We start from the raw sequence: 18,584 nt of genomic DNA on the forward strand, positions 1-18,584 counted from the left end.
ATGGGTATTTCCTATACGTCTGAATTGTCAGCATTACTATGGATTGTCATCATTTTCCTGTTATACACATAGATTAGAACTGAGGAACAAAATGTACACCCTCTACCACTAAGCTTTTCCCATTTCGCATATTTCATTAAAATACTAATGTCTGCCCCCAAATTATTAACCCTCTTTGTACTGTTCTATTCTAATGAAGTGTAAAACTACATGCATGTGAATCATTCTGAGAATATAATTTACTTGATGGAGTTAGCTACCTTTTTTATTCAAAAAATGTTCACGAGCAAATCAAGACTTTCCTGGATTTGTTCTTCATTTGAACAAATTATGCAATTTTTTTTAAAACATTGATCATAAACAAACAATTGGCAGTATCTGAGCCTGTATGTGGCATTGGAGCTCTTGGCCAGGTCTAGACATTACATTTTTTACTGGACCAGGTGATCAGAAACTGGTCCAAACCCATAACAGAACAGAAGTTCAGCACACACCGTCTGATTTAAAAACGGCAGAACCAAAGGGCAAATGTGTGTTCTGTTTGCTACCAATCTAAACTACACCACTTACAGAAAACCGCATAATTTAGGTTAATTCCACCTCAGGCTTTTTGAATGCCTTTACCTAGCCTTTGACTAGCTGTACCTGGTCACTTAAGCAATACATTTTGTGTTTGGTGACTGGGGCCACGTCTACATGAGATGCCGACTGCACAGCAGCTCATTACTACTGCACAGCAGCATCACATGGCACAAAGTGTGAGGTGATGCTGCTGCACAATAGTGATGAGCTACTGTGCAGTCAGCATCACCTAAAAGTCATTTGGTGATGCTACTGTGCAGTAACTTTGATTGCGTATACAAGTACTAAAAGACTGTGCAGTAACAACTGCACACAGTCAGCATCTCATATAGACACGGCCTAGGTGCCTTTCTCATATGGAGGTCTAAACAAAGCCACTGAGCTCTGAATCTTATGGGAATAACAGTATGTAGAAATTAGCAAGCAAACAGAATGAGGGAATTTTAACATTTTAAAACAATTTTCTTTCTGGACTACACAAAATTTGCATGATGTATTCTTTTTAGAAATACTGGAATCTTCCAGAAGCAGATTTTGCTGTGATATTCATCATATTCACAGAAGGTAACTGATGTCTGTATGCATTTCTAACTGCAGAAGATTTAGCCACATTAGGAAAAGCACTTTAGTGCATGTGTAGATGCATCCACGGAGAACATCTCAGTGGGGAAGTTTCTGTCCCATCAGAAGTAAGGATCCAGCAGCCACCCTACTGAACCACATATCCTCTAGCATGTGGTCTTCCTTTCCGCATATTTCCATTATAGAAATGGATAAATAAGGTAATATATAAATTATTTTATGTGTAAAAAACACATATGTGTTACATATTACCTTATTTATCCAGCGCTCAATAAAAGCTATCCTGTGTATTTGCTATAGTAAAAAAGTGCAGAATACTTATACTTTATGACTTTTCAGAATACAAATTCTGAATATATGAAGTATTTGGCAGACCATATGTTGAAAAACCATTAACGTATGCAATCAGAATTTGTTCTGAAAATATGTCACATCCTTATCAGAAGTATGCTGATTGCATGATGCTAAATATAGGTGGATATGCCTCTCCAGTTTTCAGCAGTCCAAAAGTTCTTTGGATGTGAGGCAAGAGAACAGCATTCAGAATATCTCTAGAATTTGTGCACACATTCCTCAGTGGGTGAAAAGGTAAAGCTTTGCCATTTTACTATGCCTAGTAGTAGCAGAGCTCAGACTTCTAAATGTGGGCCTTGTCTTCAAAGAGAGCACCAGGCAGGGTTATAGCTGGAGTATAAGCAACATCTACAATTAAGGTTTCGTATGATTTTCCATTCCAGCTCTGTTTTTTAGACACTGGTACCTTTTATCCTTCAAGGGGCTTTCTTATATATGCACAGGTTTTAAGTGTGTGTGTGTATGCATGTGTGTGCGTGCATGCATATGTGCATATGTGTTCATGTGCATTTGTAGGTTTTAACAAAATTGGTTTATCTGTTTCTGAAAAAGAAGGGGAAAAGACAGTTTTCTTATTTAAAAAAAAAACTTTTACAGCTTTACCTTGAACAGCATCAGTCTTTAATGACCAAGAGAAAAGATTAAATTTGGCATGGACATAGCCCACCTTCCAATAAAATTAGTGTTGTTTGACTGAATGGCAACCCACTCAAATCACTTTCCCTTTACAGAATATTTTTAAAATACCAGTATTGAGCTGGTAGTCACTGCAAGGCCACATGGCACAGGTGTGAATGGCTAGTTTAAATAAATAAATACAGGTAATAGTTTAACGGCATACTGAAAAAATACAAATGGTGTAAACTGATTGAGGACCCTCTGCCTATTCACTGCACTTTGAGGCTAGGGACAGAAGTTACACATAAACCAGTATAAGTGATCAGAAACAGATTCAAATCTGTAATAACAGAAGTTCAGTACACATAATCTGCTTTCAAAATGGCTAAAACCGGTTTAAGATAAACCTAGATTAATATAGTATCAGGCTTAACTGATTTAGACTAAATCAGTGTGATGAACTTCTATCCCAGTTCCCCTCCAGATTCAAGTTAACTCACAGTCTCCCTGCATCCCAGGATGCTTTGTACCTTCGCTGCAAACCGTCATCCCGCCTCACAGGGTGGGCAGGATAGCTTTGGTCCAAGCTGTCTGCTCCAGCCAAGCATACTCTAGAGCCCCCTGGCTTCTGGCCTGAGCCACTGCAGGCATGTGGCTGCATTTCCAGAATCAGAAGTGAATGCCTGTTCAGTACAATTTTTGCAGCTTAGACTAACCTGCAAAGATTGAGTCAATTCAACTTCTGGCTTTTTGACTGTCTGTACTTAGCTATAATGTGCATTTTAAGGTCTGCATTTAATGTAGCATGCCAGGACTCTGGCAATAAAGTTTTACTACCTTCTTAGCCTATAGACAATGATAAAACACACATCTACGTGGCTCTTTCCTTAATTTTTGTATTTTAAATCTTTAAAAAACTCTTGCTGTACAGAGCATTTAAGCAGGCACTGTAAAGGTTAAGTTTGCTTTAAACATAATAGTTTGCAAACACTAACTAGCAAGGAGACTCAAAAGAGCTTGCAATGTAAGGGCAATGCCCTATCCTGCAAAACATCAGGCAAGTTTCCCAACTGCATCCACATTTCACTTGATAATCAATATTATTCAATATCTAGCATTAGACAAATGAGGATTTCTGGTTTTAATTTAATGTGCAGAGTATAATCATTACAGTTATTCTGTTGTGAATTACATTCCTAAATTTCCATATAAAGTTCTGGTAAAACATAAGGAATGTGTTTTCCATTATCAGAGTCCAAAATTTGTTGTCAGTTGGCCCATTTTACATAAGTTTACTGTCAAACTTGCCATGTGTCACTATATACACTCTTCCCTTTTTTCATCTCTCAGTGAAAGACTTTCCTACACAATTGATTTCAAAGTCTTGTAGACTTCATGTTTACATATATGACAATTTATTGTTTTTAACAGCTTAGGGAAATCTTTGCACCGGGGTAAGTGTTTTTTAAATGGTGTCTGTTTGTTTTTGTATCAGCAATAGAAGCAGAAATGATCTGTTGACATTTCGGACTGTTTAAAAAAAATCAGTTTTTATATTGAATGATGACACGGTTTACTGAATTCATTAACATTATTCCGCTGTTAGAAACCATGTATTTTTTTTTAAAAATAAAGCACTTTAGAAAAAAAATGTTACTGACAGGTAGAGATGTGTCTTGTATACATGGTTAAAAGGGCTAGCATGAGCAGCCCAAATGTGTGTTCTGTGAATACTGCAGTCAAAATGGGACATTGATAGAGCCAACTAAGTCACTATTTAACAATAGCATTATATGGATTCCTATAGGGAAAAAATCTCCAAATAATATTAACAAGTTGTTTAAAAATCTTTTAATAGATCAAATAACATTTTAAAAGGGAAACATCAAGCATTTCTGTGATTGAAAAATCATGATTGGGCTCTTGTATTTGTGAATATTAATATAATAAACCAACTTTTTCAGACAAGGCCCATTCTCTCTGGCGCTTCAATGAGTAAAGCAGTTTTATTGAGATATCCACTAAAACAAACAGAGTGGCAAAATATGCCTTTCAGAAGGCACTGTAGATATGTTAACTTCATCAGTTGCGTATCTACCCTGCCTTTTGATTGACTTCAGACTAACATGGCTAAACTAACTGTCTCTGCTCAAAGATCTCTTTGCCACAAAAAAGGCTTCTTGGGGCATGTAAAAACTGAAAGCAATAGGGAGAAGATTGAATAGGAGAAGTCATTCAGTCCATTCTCCCTGTCAATGAAAGATTTGTAACATTCAGTAAATATTCTTGGTGCTTATTGCAGTTTAGTTTCAAAACTCCCAATTGATAGTTTTACCACATGACTAAGGAGGTTAATTCCACAGCATAAAGGACTTCAATCCCTGGCTGCAGAAAGGCCACCAGAAGAAGACAGTTTGTGGTAAGGAGGAGGTGAGGTATAGGGGAGCAGAGTTGCCAAAACGTAGCCAGGTTCACTGGAGGGAGTGTGCTTATTCATTGCATTCCTTCAGTGGCTTTCAACGGTGAAGCACTACCAATTAGTTGTCACTGCCTTGAACCACCCAATTACTAGCTGGCTTTGGGCAGTTTTAAAACTTTTAACTGCTTCCAACCCAGAAGTGGGAACTTTGTTGAAGCAAGATTCCTCTCCTACTGTGACAGTGTGAGGGAAGCAAGCTATAGATCTGTGTTAGATCATCCTCTGGATTTGTAAATGACATATACTATTTTGGGATGATTGGAAGAATTGCATTATCAGAGGATTGGGATTGCATTTGAATTAAATTAAAAACTTGCCCAGCAGAACAGCAAAAACTGGAGTAGAAAAAAAAAAAAAAAGATTACTAGAACCAGCATTTAATGGCTGGCACCCTTCAGTGAACATCAAGACAAAGGCAAAAAAAATGAATGGTTTATAAAACACTCAAGGGCATATGAAAATCTTTGTTTTTGTTGTAACTGATGTCAGAAGTAAAGGGGAGACCAGTGGGATAAATTTAACTTCATGGAGTTATCTGTGGAGCTGCGTACACTTATTTTCATTTTGGCTCCCTCTTTAAATTCCTCCAATACAGACAAAACTGTGGTATATAAAATACATGGTATGCTCATGCTAAATAAAGTATATGCTCTCTACTCCTCCACAATTTCTAAAAAGTCTTATTTAAACTCCTTATGAAAATGTTCACAGAGAGCATCTTGTGTTTGATTGCATTTTTATAATGCAAAATATTAGGCTAAGGAGTCATTTGAAGTTTATAACTGATATGCAGAATTAGGCCCTATACTGATTATTCTTAAGGGGCAGCCACTCTATAAAATTAAATGTTCAAATATTAAGGCCAAGGTACTCATTAAATTTGTGTTAATTTTGGTGACACTGCCTGTCAGATGGTGGCCAGTTCACAACTCCATATTCATTTGTAAGTATGATGGCAGAAGAAAAGATACCTGCTTAAGAAGCAGAGTGGGAGTTCTGCTTAATAGACTTGTGGGGGGGAGAGAAAAGAAGTTGCTACAACAAAATACAACTATAAAGACAGAAAAATATCACAGAGGGTCCCAAAACAGTCAACAAATTACTAAATTATAGAAAGCTGAATAACTTCAGTCACCACTGAGCATGGCCAGATCTTTAGTGGAACCCAACAGTTGTTTAAATGCACATAGAAGCAATACTTGTTTTCAGCCAGAAGTGACAAAGCCCCATCCAAATTAAATAATCTATGTGAGAGACAAGGATTACTTACGGTGATATCTTTTATCAGATCAACTATATAGCTGGGCTGGAGTTTGACAATAGGGCTGTATGAAGCTTTGGGTACTTATTCAATTCAGAGGAGATTTGGCCTGATTTGGAAGCAGAATCTCTGAATCTGAATCAAATCGGGAGACCAATAAAAAGGTCCAGATCTATGAAAAACTCTCCAAATCAATCTGGAAAAGATTTGGAGAGCTTCAGAAATTTGGGCAGTCCCTGCTTGCCACCACAGAGAGCTGGACCCAGACTCTGTGCTGGTAAATAGGGAGTAGCGGGGGCTGGTAGAGGGGGGAGGGGATCATGGGGGGACCCCTGCCAGGCCCCATCCCCTGCCTTCTTCCCCAGCTCCCCTGAGCACCCCCAACCCCTGCCCACTCTCCCAGCCATGTCAATGGCTGCCCAGCCCGTGTCCCAGCTCTTCAAAAAAAAAAGCCCTTCACTCCCTGGCTGCTGCCAGGTGGGGAAGTGATCCCCACTGCCCCACACTGTGTGGGGGGTTCTGCCATGAGCCCCCATACTGCGCCTGCTCTTCCCCCCCTCCCCCATGGCTGCCCTGCCTGGCCCCAGCTCCTGGTTCTTTAAAAAAAAAGCCCCACACTCAACAGCTGCTACAGTGGGGGGTAGCAGTGATCGCCCCTCCCTCCCCCCTACCTGCAAGTGGCTGGTGAGTGCAGGGCTTTTTTTTTTTTTAAGAGCCAAAACACTGGGGCTGGGTGGGGCAGCCATTGATGGGGCTGGGAGAGCAGGCAGGGGATGAGACCTGTTTGATTTGGAGATTCGGCGGCGGCTGAATCTTTAAATCAGATTCAGCTGAATGGATTTGGAACAGTGATCTGAATCACCAAATCGAATCACTGCCCCCCACATCAGCCAAATCTGAATCTAAAGCGAATACTATTAGACAAGCTTTTGAATTCAAGACAATCTGTATCAGGTTTGACTGTTCTGATATCACCCTAAGAAATCCTTGCCTCTCACATAATTTCTGGATTACTATGGCTTCAGTATCGTTCTTACACTACCTTAATCTACGCTTTTATATTGCTTTCACTTCAATAGTTTTCAGCTACACATGGGACTTTTGTAATTACCTACATGGAACTTTAGCAGAAACCAAAGATGCCACTTCATCTATTATAAAAGGTTAATTTAGGTCTTTAATGACTCTGAATCAAATCCTGCCTTTATATAGATGCATAAATAATTCCTACTGACTTCAGTGGGATATATATCTGTGCATCCTAGGTACAAAGATGGCCTTGTAAAGAATGTTTTAAAATTAAATGTAACTTAGGCCTCTGGGAAAAAAAAAGTTGCAGAAAGCATCAAACCCTAGAGACAGAGACATTCTTAACTAAAGCAAAAAAACAGTTTATTTGGTAAACCAGTAAACCATATTGAATATTTAGCAAACCAGATTCTCAGACATGTAACAAATACATTATAATCAAGGAACCAGCCAGGATATCTTTTGGTGCCTGCTAAATATCAAGGGTTTGCAGTTATGCCTCTTTCTGTCTGAAACATGAAGCCTGAGTGCCAGTGCCCAAAGAAGTCAACACGCACCCAGATACCAACCATCTGAGGCTGATCACCTTACTAAAAGACAACCTTTTAGATTTACAACCATGTTGTACTGGGGAGAGAAATGAAAGACTCAGTGCATCCTCTCTCCCCTGCCACTAGATTGATCATAATTTGAACATTCAAAGGAAGTGTAGAGAAACAGACACTTTTTAACAACCAGTTCCGGCCACATTGATAACACAAACTTCTCTTTCTCTAAAGTGCTTTTCTAAGACTGAAACTTTTGTAACTCTATAGGAACCACTCTATGATGTTGTCTTACAGCTGCCATATGGAGACCAAAAGGAGTCTCCTTTAGAGACTGAAAAAGTTCAAAATAAAAAAGTCAGTTTATTAGGATTTACACTGGTCTGAAAATGTGTGCATTTATTGGGCGCTGACTGTTTTTACTAACCTCTCCACCCCCCACCACAAAAAATAACAGTGGCTTGGCAAATGGAATTTACAATGATGACATAGGCAGAAACAGACCCAAGTTTGTGGAGGTGTTTGCAGTGCAATAGGAGAAAGGAAATAGTTTGGAGATGGGGTCTAGTATACATACTATAAACAGCCGTTACATCGTGTAATTATTTTTCCCCAAGGTAAATGTCCTAACTCAGAAATGCTTCCTACCAAAGGCTTGAGGCCTTTTGCTTTCAGATGTACAGATTATTAGAGAAAATGGTATTTTGGCCCCTCAAAAAATCCCTAGGCATAGTCAAGCCCTTTAACATGCAGATTGTATTAATAGTTAATGGATAAAATGTATTAAGAGTAGTGTGAGCAGGGGCCAGAACCAGATGTTCCTACCTCCCAGGAAAGTGCCCTCCTCGATGAACTAAAGAGTCAGGTTCCACCTTGCACTTGTATCCATCCAGGATGGATGGAACAGGATGGGTGGAAAATGTCCTCACTCCTTCCTACGATGCCTCACCATTAGGACACTCTCCTGCAAAATGGAAAATGTGGTTTCAGCCCCTCTACAGCCGAGCACTATACCCCATGTTCCCCATTTCATGGGCAAATCCCTCACCCAGTAAACTACTAGGCAAATAGGTTTTCCTCCTTCCTGAGTTAAATAAGGACATTGAAATGCATCCCAGGGCCTAACACTTTCTATTGGCTTCCAGAAAGGAACTCAGCTTGTGTTCCCTGGAGATGTATCAAGAGATGTATCATAAAGTAAAATCAAAATATTAGAAAAATCCATGAAACATATTCAGATTAAAAAATAAAATGCATACAAGAAACCTTAACACCGGCCTGTAGTGGCTTCATGCACTAACCAGGCAATTATGTACTTTGACCTTAAAACAAAAGAAGTCCAGAATTGAAAAAATAAAACTGAGGATTTTTCCCCCCAGAAAACAGCATTAAAACCTTGAAAAATGAACAAAACCGATTACTCAAAATTGGCAATTTTCACATGACTACTATGTAAGAATCTTATTTGGTATCTGTATAACCTAGTCCATAATGTAAGGTGCAGAAAATGGTATCTGCAATGGTACAAGAAGTATGAGATTTGCAACAGCTGCCAAACTGGAAACAGTAGCGTTGTCAAATCATGTTTCATAGCGTATCAGGGACTTAGCTGAAAATACAATTACATTCCAAAGTCCAGAAAAAGCAAATATTTAATCATTCTACTTGATGAATTAACAAGGGTCTTTGCTTCTGCACAGATTTTAGCATTTGTGAGAAATGTTTCTGAAGAGTCTATTAGAGGCCACTTACTCTTTTTGAACTAGTGGGACAGGACACAGAAGAAGAGGCTGCTCTTCATACATTTCTGGAAGCCAAAGACATTTTCTGTATTCAGTGAGGGAGCTACAAATATAATGCCACAGCAATGACAAATAAGGACAGCAATCTTGGAATTCTACTTTCAAAAGCACCCCACCAAGTACCTTATAACACAAATATTTCATATAATACCCAGTTCTTGCTATACTGAAAGTACCTGGAAGTTTGTGCTAGGTCCTCCACAAAGCTGTTGAAGTAGTAACTTTCACTGTAAGGCCTCCATTACGTTTTGCTGTTTCCTCTGCCTTGAGATAATCTTTCATTCGTGGTCCTCTTTTACCCCCAAGCTCTTGTAAAGTACTAAGTAGAATCTATAGAGGCAGAATGATCAGCGTTCTTCCCTTGCTGATGCCTTCAACAATTTATCATGAATGGCATGTTTATTTTGACTCGTGTAAATATCCTTGAGCCAGGAAGTGCTCATCTATGCTTCTGCAACATGGGGTCCTAGCACCAAGGTGGAGACCTATGCACACTGTTCACACCCAGCACCCAAGACTGTAAGCACACTCCAAGCCAGAAATATGTCAATGGGTCTACCCCAGGCTTATCCCTCCGTACCTCCACAAGAGACTTTACCAGCAAACTTCCTGGTCTGGAAGATTTGCCTGGGAAGACTTTGAGTGGAATTTGCTTGGGCCTCCCTACAGAAGCTGAACTCTTCTCTCTGAAAGATGAACAGGAGTGGCCATGTCTTTGACTAATAAGTAGGATCATTCATCAGAATACTTGGAGATACATCTCTCTGCTTAAAAAGAAACTCAGATTTGTTTTGTGTCACTTAGTTTTATCATAGTAACTTGGTCATGATTGGAACTCAGAAATCAATATCTAAAATAAAAACAGATCTAGCTGCAGGATTATTTCCTGAAGAATCACAAGGGGTAAAGAGATGGATTACCAGTCTGTGTATCTATGGTGTGCCTGATTCAATAGCACTGACTAGGCAAAACAAAATGACATACTTTTTTCTGACAACCCCTTAAAACTGACTTTATCTGGTGAAAAATTATGCAAATGTTGGTATAAAAAGAGGAAGATTCAGCTTTAGTCGCACAGACTATGAAATCTGTTGTCCTATATTTATCCTCAATTCTGGGTTAATTTTCTCTTCCATGACTGACATAAAAAACAATGTATAGCCATTATTTCAAGTGAAAATTAATTAGAGCTGTGCATTTTACCAAATTAGGCTTTGCATAGAACAACTTTCAACATAAAAAGTCTCATCCATCATGCTGAACGTCAAATGCATTTAAAACATTTTTGCTGTCCTTTACAAATCACAATTTCATAATTACTTGTAACTTTCGTGGTTACAGTTACAGAAATGGACCTCCTTAGGGCTGGGACTAGAGATATTACAGACAGGCAGGGCATAGTCACAGAACTTTTCTTAGTCTGCCAAAGGAATATCAGCTTTGACAGTGTGGGAAATCCTAGTGTAGGCCACCAAACAGCCTCCAGGTAGTAAAAAAGTCCCACCCATTAATTGAATTTGAATGACAATAAAAATATTCTGTTTATGCCTCGACTTCTCTTCATTATATGTTTGTGTATTACCTAAAGGGCTAAAACAAATCTATGGTATAGTCTCCTTTCAGACAGCAAAATGTAATTTAGACCCTGGTAATACTCAGTATATTTTTAGAAGCCAAAAGAGTAAATTGCCTTCTATTTAAGTACACTGGTATTTGCATTGTCACAGTACATTACATGGACTTGATGCTTAACATATAACTGCACTAATCTTTGTGGCAATCATAATAACAAAAGAAAGTTGTTTGGAAATTTTCTATTTTTATTTTTTTTACAAACAATGAAAACCTTTCCACTGAAAGGCCACATGTAAAACTATGGTTTTTCTGCAGAGAGACCCAACGCTGCTTATTACCTACAGTATGCTAGCTATGATGAACAGACCACCATAGTTGTGACAACTGATGTAGCTGCCTCCAGGGTAAAACAAAGGTTTACATATTACACAAGCAATTTAACTGTTTTCTAAACATATTGCCAAGACAGTGGGAGTTGGCAGCATACACTGTGTTTTAGGTTTTGGATACTTGGATTAGAAGTGACTGTTGATTGTAGACCTTTTTATTTGTTTTCTGCAAACTACAAGCAACCTAGTAACCTAGCAAAGAATTCTTCACAGCACTTAAACTTGTCTTCATGGCTTCCTAAATATTACATACAAAAGTCACTCCACAAAAGTGGCATAAGAGTCTGTGCATACATAAGAAAATTGTCTTGTTCCAACTCTTACAGGGTCCCCCAAAGTGAAATGTTTTATAATCCTTTTTTTGTGCGGTAGTCAGGGAAGAGAAAAAAAGATTTGGACAAAGATTATCCACAAGAAAGAAAGAGAGACTTTTGGTGGGTTTCAACTGAAACACAATAAAGAACATAATTAACTTCACAATTCTTTGCGTTTTTCATTTGACTGCAGGGAGGAGATGAAAGAGGACTGTTAAGCCTTGCATTCCATCCCAATTACAAGAAAAATGGAAAGTTGTATGTGTCTTATACCACCAACCAAGAGAGATGGGCCATTGGACCTCATGACCACATCCTTCGGGTTGTAGAGTACACAGTATCCAGGTATCGGTAAAAGTCTAAACATCCCAAACTCAGTTTTATCATCTAATTTTATTTGGGATTTTTCTTACTTTTTTAAATGAACAGTCAACTGGTATATCATCTGGCATATCTAGGAACTTTCTCAAATTCCACTGGGTTTATTTCAAGCAATAGTTTTAAAACAGCAGTGAGCCTATTGCCTTATTTTCTTATTTTATATGCTGCCATTGTCATTTGTATTAGAGTGGTTTCCAAGTTACTGTGTATATATATCCTGTGTAGTATCATTTGCATGACTTCTGGAAAACATAAATTTCTGGGTTACAATGGCTGTTCCTTACAGTGTCATTCATTAATTTAAGTTTATTAACTGTGGGAAATAATAGTAGCAGAGATACAAGAATTATTTTTATATCTTTATACTGCAGGAAAAATCCACACCAAGTTGATATGAGAACAGCAAGAATGTTTCTAGAAGTAGCAGAACTACATCGAAAACATCTAGGAGGACAGCTTCTATTTGGTCCAGATGGATTCTTATACATTTTCCTGGGTGATGGCATGATCACTCTGGATGATATGGAGGAGATGGACGGTTTAAGGTACAAAAATTACCAATAGATTAAAAATGCCCAGTCTTTTTTTTAATTGTTTTGTGCCTTTAGATAATCATGAGGATAGGTCACTGGAGTCAACCAACATTGTAGTCACTCACCAGTAAACTCATAAGGGTAAACTCGACTCACCTTACTTTATTTAATTCTGTTGTACATGAGTTAGACAAGCAAGATTTTATTTATACTTACCACAAAACTGGATTTTTTGGCAATTTTGCACAGCTTGGATTCTGTGTAGCTGTATTTGCACTGCTCTTTCCTTATGAGCATACTCAGAAGTCAGAAGACTATACTATGGTTGCATAGGCTCTCTAATGAAATTGAATCACCTGGGCATACAGGTAATGTCAGGGAAGTCCCAGAACGATATAGTTTTCCTGTGGTCACAGAAAAACCAAAACCAGGTGTATGACAGAAGAAGAAAGCCTTCCTAGACCAAAGACCACTACAAGGCAGAATGTTTTTAACACTATGCACTCTTATTAAAAATTTCTGGGTCTTGTGAACCATGTTTGCATACCTAACCATGTTAACATTGTGTGGCGCCCTTGGAAGAATCTCAAGGCACCCCACGGGCCACTACATCCTGGGTGAAAATTACTGCTTTAGGCCCTGCAAACACACAGAAGTTTGAACCTGCATCTCTGGCTCCTTAGCAAAATGGTCTAACAACCAGGCTTAGGCATTGCCTAAGCACTTTCCAGTCCTTCTGAACCAGACCTACTGGGGAGTAGAGATAGTCAGATATGTGGGGCCAGGAAGGAACAAAAAGCAAGTTGTCAGAACTCAGGGTGACTTACTGAGAAGGATGATACTCTGGAAGGGAGTGAGCCCTTGTTTCAGGTTCCTGCCCTGGCTCCTGCCCTTAGTGGAGGCTGAACCATTGCTGCTTGCCCAGTTCAATATTAAATGCAAGATGCAGAAAGCCTATTAGGAACCAGGGTCAAAACCCAGAGGACCCTCCCTACCATGATATCATCCATGTCCTGAACCAGATGGGCTCTGCTTTCTTATCTTTCTCTTGGCTTCACATATCTCCTGCTCTTGGCTGCCCTGTGCTTAAGAGTATTTTGCTGGGAGGCAGGAGATATACGCAAATCTCTTTGCGGGGGGGAACTGGGGCTAGAACCTGGTTTCCAGCAGTCTGGGCAAATCCCTTAGTCATGATGTTCTTCAGCTAAAAGGTGGGAGGGTGAGAGGACTGCTATCTTCCTCTTCGTTACTTCTGGCAGGTACACACACACCCGGGTAATCCTGTGAGTGGAAACAGAATCCAAACTGTCTAACTGCAAACTGTAGTTATGAGGTTACAGAAAATCCCAGTTAGGGCTAAATCTTATTACGCGGAACTGTATTTTCAGTATATTCTTGTACTTGAAATAAGTCTCTTCCCACACATGTATTACCAAAGCATTTAATTAAAGTTGTCACCAGTAGTTGTGATTACATTTAAAGGCAGGAAGGACTCATTCCACTAAACAATTTTTCTCCAGTATGACCAACATGAAGAAAATAGAGACACAAATGTGTTATGAACTTTGTTTCTCCAACAACCATATACCATTGTAAATTATAGACCTGAACCACATGGGAGCCTATCCAAATAGCTAAAGAAACAATATCATTTCTACCTTTGGCTTTATATCTTTGCCACTTGTTTGGGCCTTTGTTGCATTGCTCTAAGCTCCACTTGGTACAAATTTGTTGTCATTTTGAATAAGTGTTGTATTGCATCTAGACAAAGCAGAGAGGAGGCAATACATTCAGAGGCTTCTGCAGCTCAGTGGGACAGTAAGTGTCTTAGTGCTTCTACAGCAAGCATGTTATCAATGGCAGAGCTGAAGAACAATTCAGAAGCTTTATTTTAAACGCCTATAAAAATAATGGAGCCTAATGCAGAAAAGTTTGAATATAAACACTAAGTGCAAATGAGTTTTCATTCTTTTACATACAACTGAGTAACTTCATTCCTATTTTCTTCATACTGCTCCACTCTCACAGTTCCTCCTGCCATATGTTATGAGAAAATCTTTTTTTCCTCCTCCAATTTTCTGCAACAAAATAATGCTGGTTGACTGCTAACCAACCTTAACATTTTCTTTAAAAAATCCAATAAATAGGCAAAAGGGATTTTTTACATAATGCATAATTAATCTTTGGAACTGGCTGCAAAGTAATTATCACACAATTACTGGTTAATCATGCAATAAATTTAGACCACCCACACCTGCAAAGTAATTACCACACAATAGCAATAACTATCCAGCTATATAAAGAGCCAACCAGGTATAAAGTTAGTGCTTGAAAATGTGTAGCAACTCTATAGCTGGTTTCTATCCAGCTTTAATTTGAACGGTAGCAGGACCAAAAAAACCGGGATAACACATAACAATGATCTAATACTCTAAAAAAGTTATACTCTGAAATATAAGAGTTAGAAATTTGCAATATCAACAGATTGTTTCATAAAGGTATGTTAAAAGAATTCCAGGAAGTTCGTATAAAGAACAATGGACCTTTGGTCAGTTCCAGTGTGACAACTCTTATGACTCTTATTGCTCAAAGATCTACATACGGTTCATTGAAGTGTGTAATTCCATTTGTTAGTTCATTTGAATACTGCATAAATAAACTGTATTGGCTGAAATACTTTTTAAAATCAATTGTGTTATCCTCCAACTTTCTCAGTGATTTTACAGGTTCCGTATTACGTCTGGATGTCAATACTGATTTGTGCAATGTGCCTTATTCCATACCACAAAGCAATCCACATTTTAACAGCACCAATCAACCTCCTGAAATTTTTGCACATGGACTCCACAATCCAGGCAGGTAAGTAAATTACATTTATTCATCATTGTTCTACATATTGATGCTCACCATACTTGGTTAGTGCCAGGATAAATTCTGCTTTCAGCTGTTTTATACATGTTTCTATTGAAATCAGAACTCACACACAGAAGGCGGAAGAAATCAGTCCAGAATATTAGGCTTAGGCAGCAAACGTTGACTTAAAGATCCTAAAAAGCATCTCTGTGAGTTTGGGCCTGTGTACCATAGCCCTCCTCATCAGGTCAGATGGAGGCATTAGATTTATAACTAGTGGGCAGTGAAATGTATTGTTTCTTCATAACTAAGTAATCCATTTCCTTATGAGTCCTGGGATAAAGGAGGTTGTCATCTGTGACCTTAGGTAACTAGTTCAAATGAAGGCCAGGATAATTTCATGTTTTTGCAAACTATGTTGAAAACAGCATACATAAAATAGCAGCCTCTGTCCCTATCAAATACATGAGCAAATAAGAAAAAAATCCAGCAAATTTGAGACTAATTCACATCCTAAGGATTGAAAGGTTATGGAAGCTGATGTAGTTTCTTGTGCACTTAAAAATGAGTTGCTTTGTGATAAAGTTTGAGGCACTTTTCTAGGACAGTTTAAGGTACTTGGTACTGCTGCTGTCATAATAAATCAGTATGAAAGATAGAAAATGTATTTGGGCCAAAGTGTAACTTTTCTTCAAAGTGAGAGAGAGACCATGCACAAGAGCACAAGTGAGCACATTAGTATCTGCCTGTATTTTTAAGATGCTGGAATTTTAGTCGAGCATTTTAACTTGATTTGAAAACAATGTTTATAATATCTGTGAAGATAACTCGCTGATGGCAGCATTTGTCTAGTAGGCTAAACATGGAGATGAAATGCAGGAAGTGCCATATTCTGCACCCAGACAAATGGCCTGGGAAAAGTAATGGGAGTCACTGACCTAATATTTCCCCTAAATTTAAAACAAGACATAAATTTAAGAATTATGCCAGTGAGACTTTCTCAAACTTCCCTTTTTTAAGATTAACAAAGGTCTCCTTTGGCCTAGAAACCTGTCTGGGGTACAAAACTACAAACAATGAGAGGTCATACTAGACTGAGATTCATAGTTAGCCAGTACTGGTCTTCATATTCAGACAGAATACGTTCTTTGGGGAGGAATGAGAGAGATTACTTAAATTACTATTTGTGGTCTTGTTCGTTCTTTGAAGAAATAAGAGCAAGACAGATCTCTCCATTAATGGGAAAATTTTAAATGCTGAGCTAATGAAAAAATATCTGGCTTTTCTGTAAACAACTCAGAGCCCGTCCTATACTCTGAAGGTGTATTTGCTTTATTTGCACAAAGAATAAAAGCCAAAATCAAGTAGAACTCTTCTGCTTCATTCTATTGTCCACTGCTTCATTTTACCTTTTTATATCACCATACACTATGTTCTTTTTTAATTTTGTGTAAACTGATAGAATGGTTTATATTATTGAATGCTTTCAGCCAAAAATATAAATTTTACAAATATTATTTTATTATCTATAGTATTTATTGTTCATTTTTGTACTGTTGTAGCAAAAATTGTAAATACTATTACTACTTCTTCTATACCCAGCTTTTTCTGTGGCCTTAGGCAAATTGATTAATTATGCTTTCAATTTCAAACATATAGGGGGGGAAAGGCACAAAATTAAGGCACAAAAAGGCACTACATCTTGTTCCAAAGTGACAAAAAAGTATTTTAAAATAACAGAACCTGTTAACTTTATGAAAGAAAATAGAACTTTGACAATTAAACTCAAAATGAAGAAATGGCAAATAATAGTTGAGACTAAGGTTAAAAAACAAACTTTTTTCAGCACAGAAAGACAGACAAGTGGAAAACAAACTAAACCATCTGGTGCAATCTAAATAAAATAAAGAGGAAAGCACAGTTCAATGAATTGGGTGGGTGGTACTCTAACTGTAACATTTCAGCCCATGCTTTGAAAAAATAAGAAACTCAAGTTGTTTTTTAAAAAAGGGGTTGGTTCTTTGCTCCCTTTCTAAAAGTCAAACCCTTCTTTGCAATAAGAATCAAGTATGCAGGTTGGCAGAATGACAGCTGGTTAATGTACCAATAACTTCATTTTTTTGTTAAGTAGAATTAATTTAAATTCAATTATCAACAATTAATATAAAACATAGGCTGCAAGTGCTACAAAAGATACAGAAGGTCTTGGAGGAGGGTCACCAAAATCTCTTATGTATAAAACTGTTCTGTCTGTGATCTGGGCAAGTGTGTAGAAGGCTCCTCTGAAAAAAAAGCTCTGAACCACAAAGAGACAATAGTCCTCCAAAAAAAGGCCACACATTGGTCTTAGGCCATCAGGCCAAGAAGCAATTATTAGTAAAAGAACTGGGGCTACCTTTTCACTTGTCAGTTCATATGACATATTTTTTCCAACCTGATTTTGCTTCTCAGGTGTGCTGTGGATCGCCACCCAATAGATGCAAATATCAATTTAACAATACTTTGCTCTGACTCAAATGGAAAGAACAGATCTTCTGCAAGAATCTTACAGATAATAAAGGGTAAAGATTATGGTAAGTTTTATCCAGTGTAAAACCTATTATGAAAAAGACCCTTTCAAGGGGGGTTGGAAAGATAAATGCATACTAACACCACAGTAGAAAAAATGCAGATAAAAAGAAATATTGTAAATATAATAGGGAACCTAAGAAAGATCAACAAGTACAATTATTATGATGTCTATATCTTAGTATAAAGAATTGTGTAAATAAGTTTCATGAAATGCACCAATAGTCTTCCAGAGATCTGTTAGCTGTTTCTTGCCAGTTGTGACTGCTCATAAAGAAAATTTCCTGGATGATCAGGAAGTGATGAAAATGTATGCTTACTCATTCACAAGTAACCTTTTAAGATACAGAATTTAAGCCTAAGGCAGGGTACCTCCTTTAATGGAATTAAATTAGACACACAAAAACAAAGCACAACCAAATAGGGGAATTACTGAACTCTGTTTAAATTTCACTAAAAACCCTCAACATTGAAAAAGTGTAACATAATAAGACTTCATAGATTATAACAGTAGACATATACCAGGAGACTTGTATTCTAGCAGTTGTGCATTACCTTCAGACTTGGAATTATTGTTCCTAAATATTTTTAAAATACATTTAATGTTTAATTTAATGCTTACATTTAACAGCTTTTAAATTCACTGGAGCAGTGTGGTAAAGTGCAAAGCAGTGTAGCATGTAACAGCATCGTTTATTTAGGTCTTTCAACTGATAGGC

At 37.8% G+C, this 18,584-nt stretch overlaps 1 protein-coding gene across 3 annotated transcripts in view; it reads left to right on the forward strand.

The window, feature by feature from the left end:
• HHIP (hedgehog interacting protein) overlaps positions 1–18,584 on the forward strand; it is a 124,515-nt gene that overhangs the window by 65,063 nt on the left and 40,868 nt on the right. For all 3 annotated transcript variants that reach the window (XM_090036317.1, XM_090036318.1, XM_090036316.1), the window contains exons 5-8: positions 11,724–11,875; positions 12,283–12,456; positions 15,160–15,303; positions 17,749–17,870. In XM_090036317.1, the coding sequence (XP_089892443.1) occupies positions 11,724–11,875; positions 12,283–12,456; positions 15,160–15,303; positions 17,749–17,870 (592 nt within the window). The remainder of the gene's footprint in view (positions 1–11,723; positions 11,876–12,282; positions 12,457–15,159; positions 15,304–17,748; positions 17,871–18,584) is intronic.

The sequence above is a fragment of the Crocodylus siamensis genome, chromosome 2 (assembly GCF_052110815.1).
Source record: "Crocodylus siamensis isolate JL-2025a chromosome 2, ASM5211081v1, whole genome shotgun sequence".
Lineage (NCBI taxonomy): Eukaryota > Metazoa > Chordata > Crocodylia > Crocodylidae > Crocodylus > Crocodylus siamensis.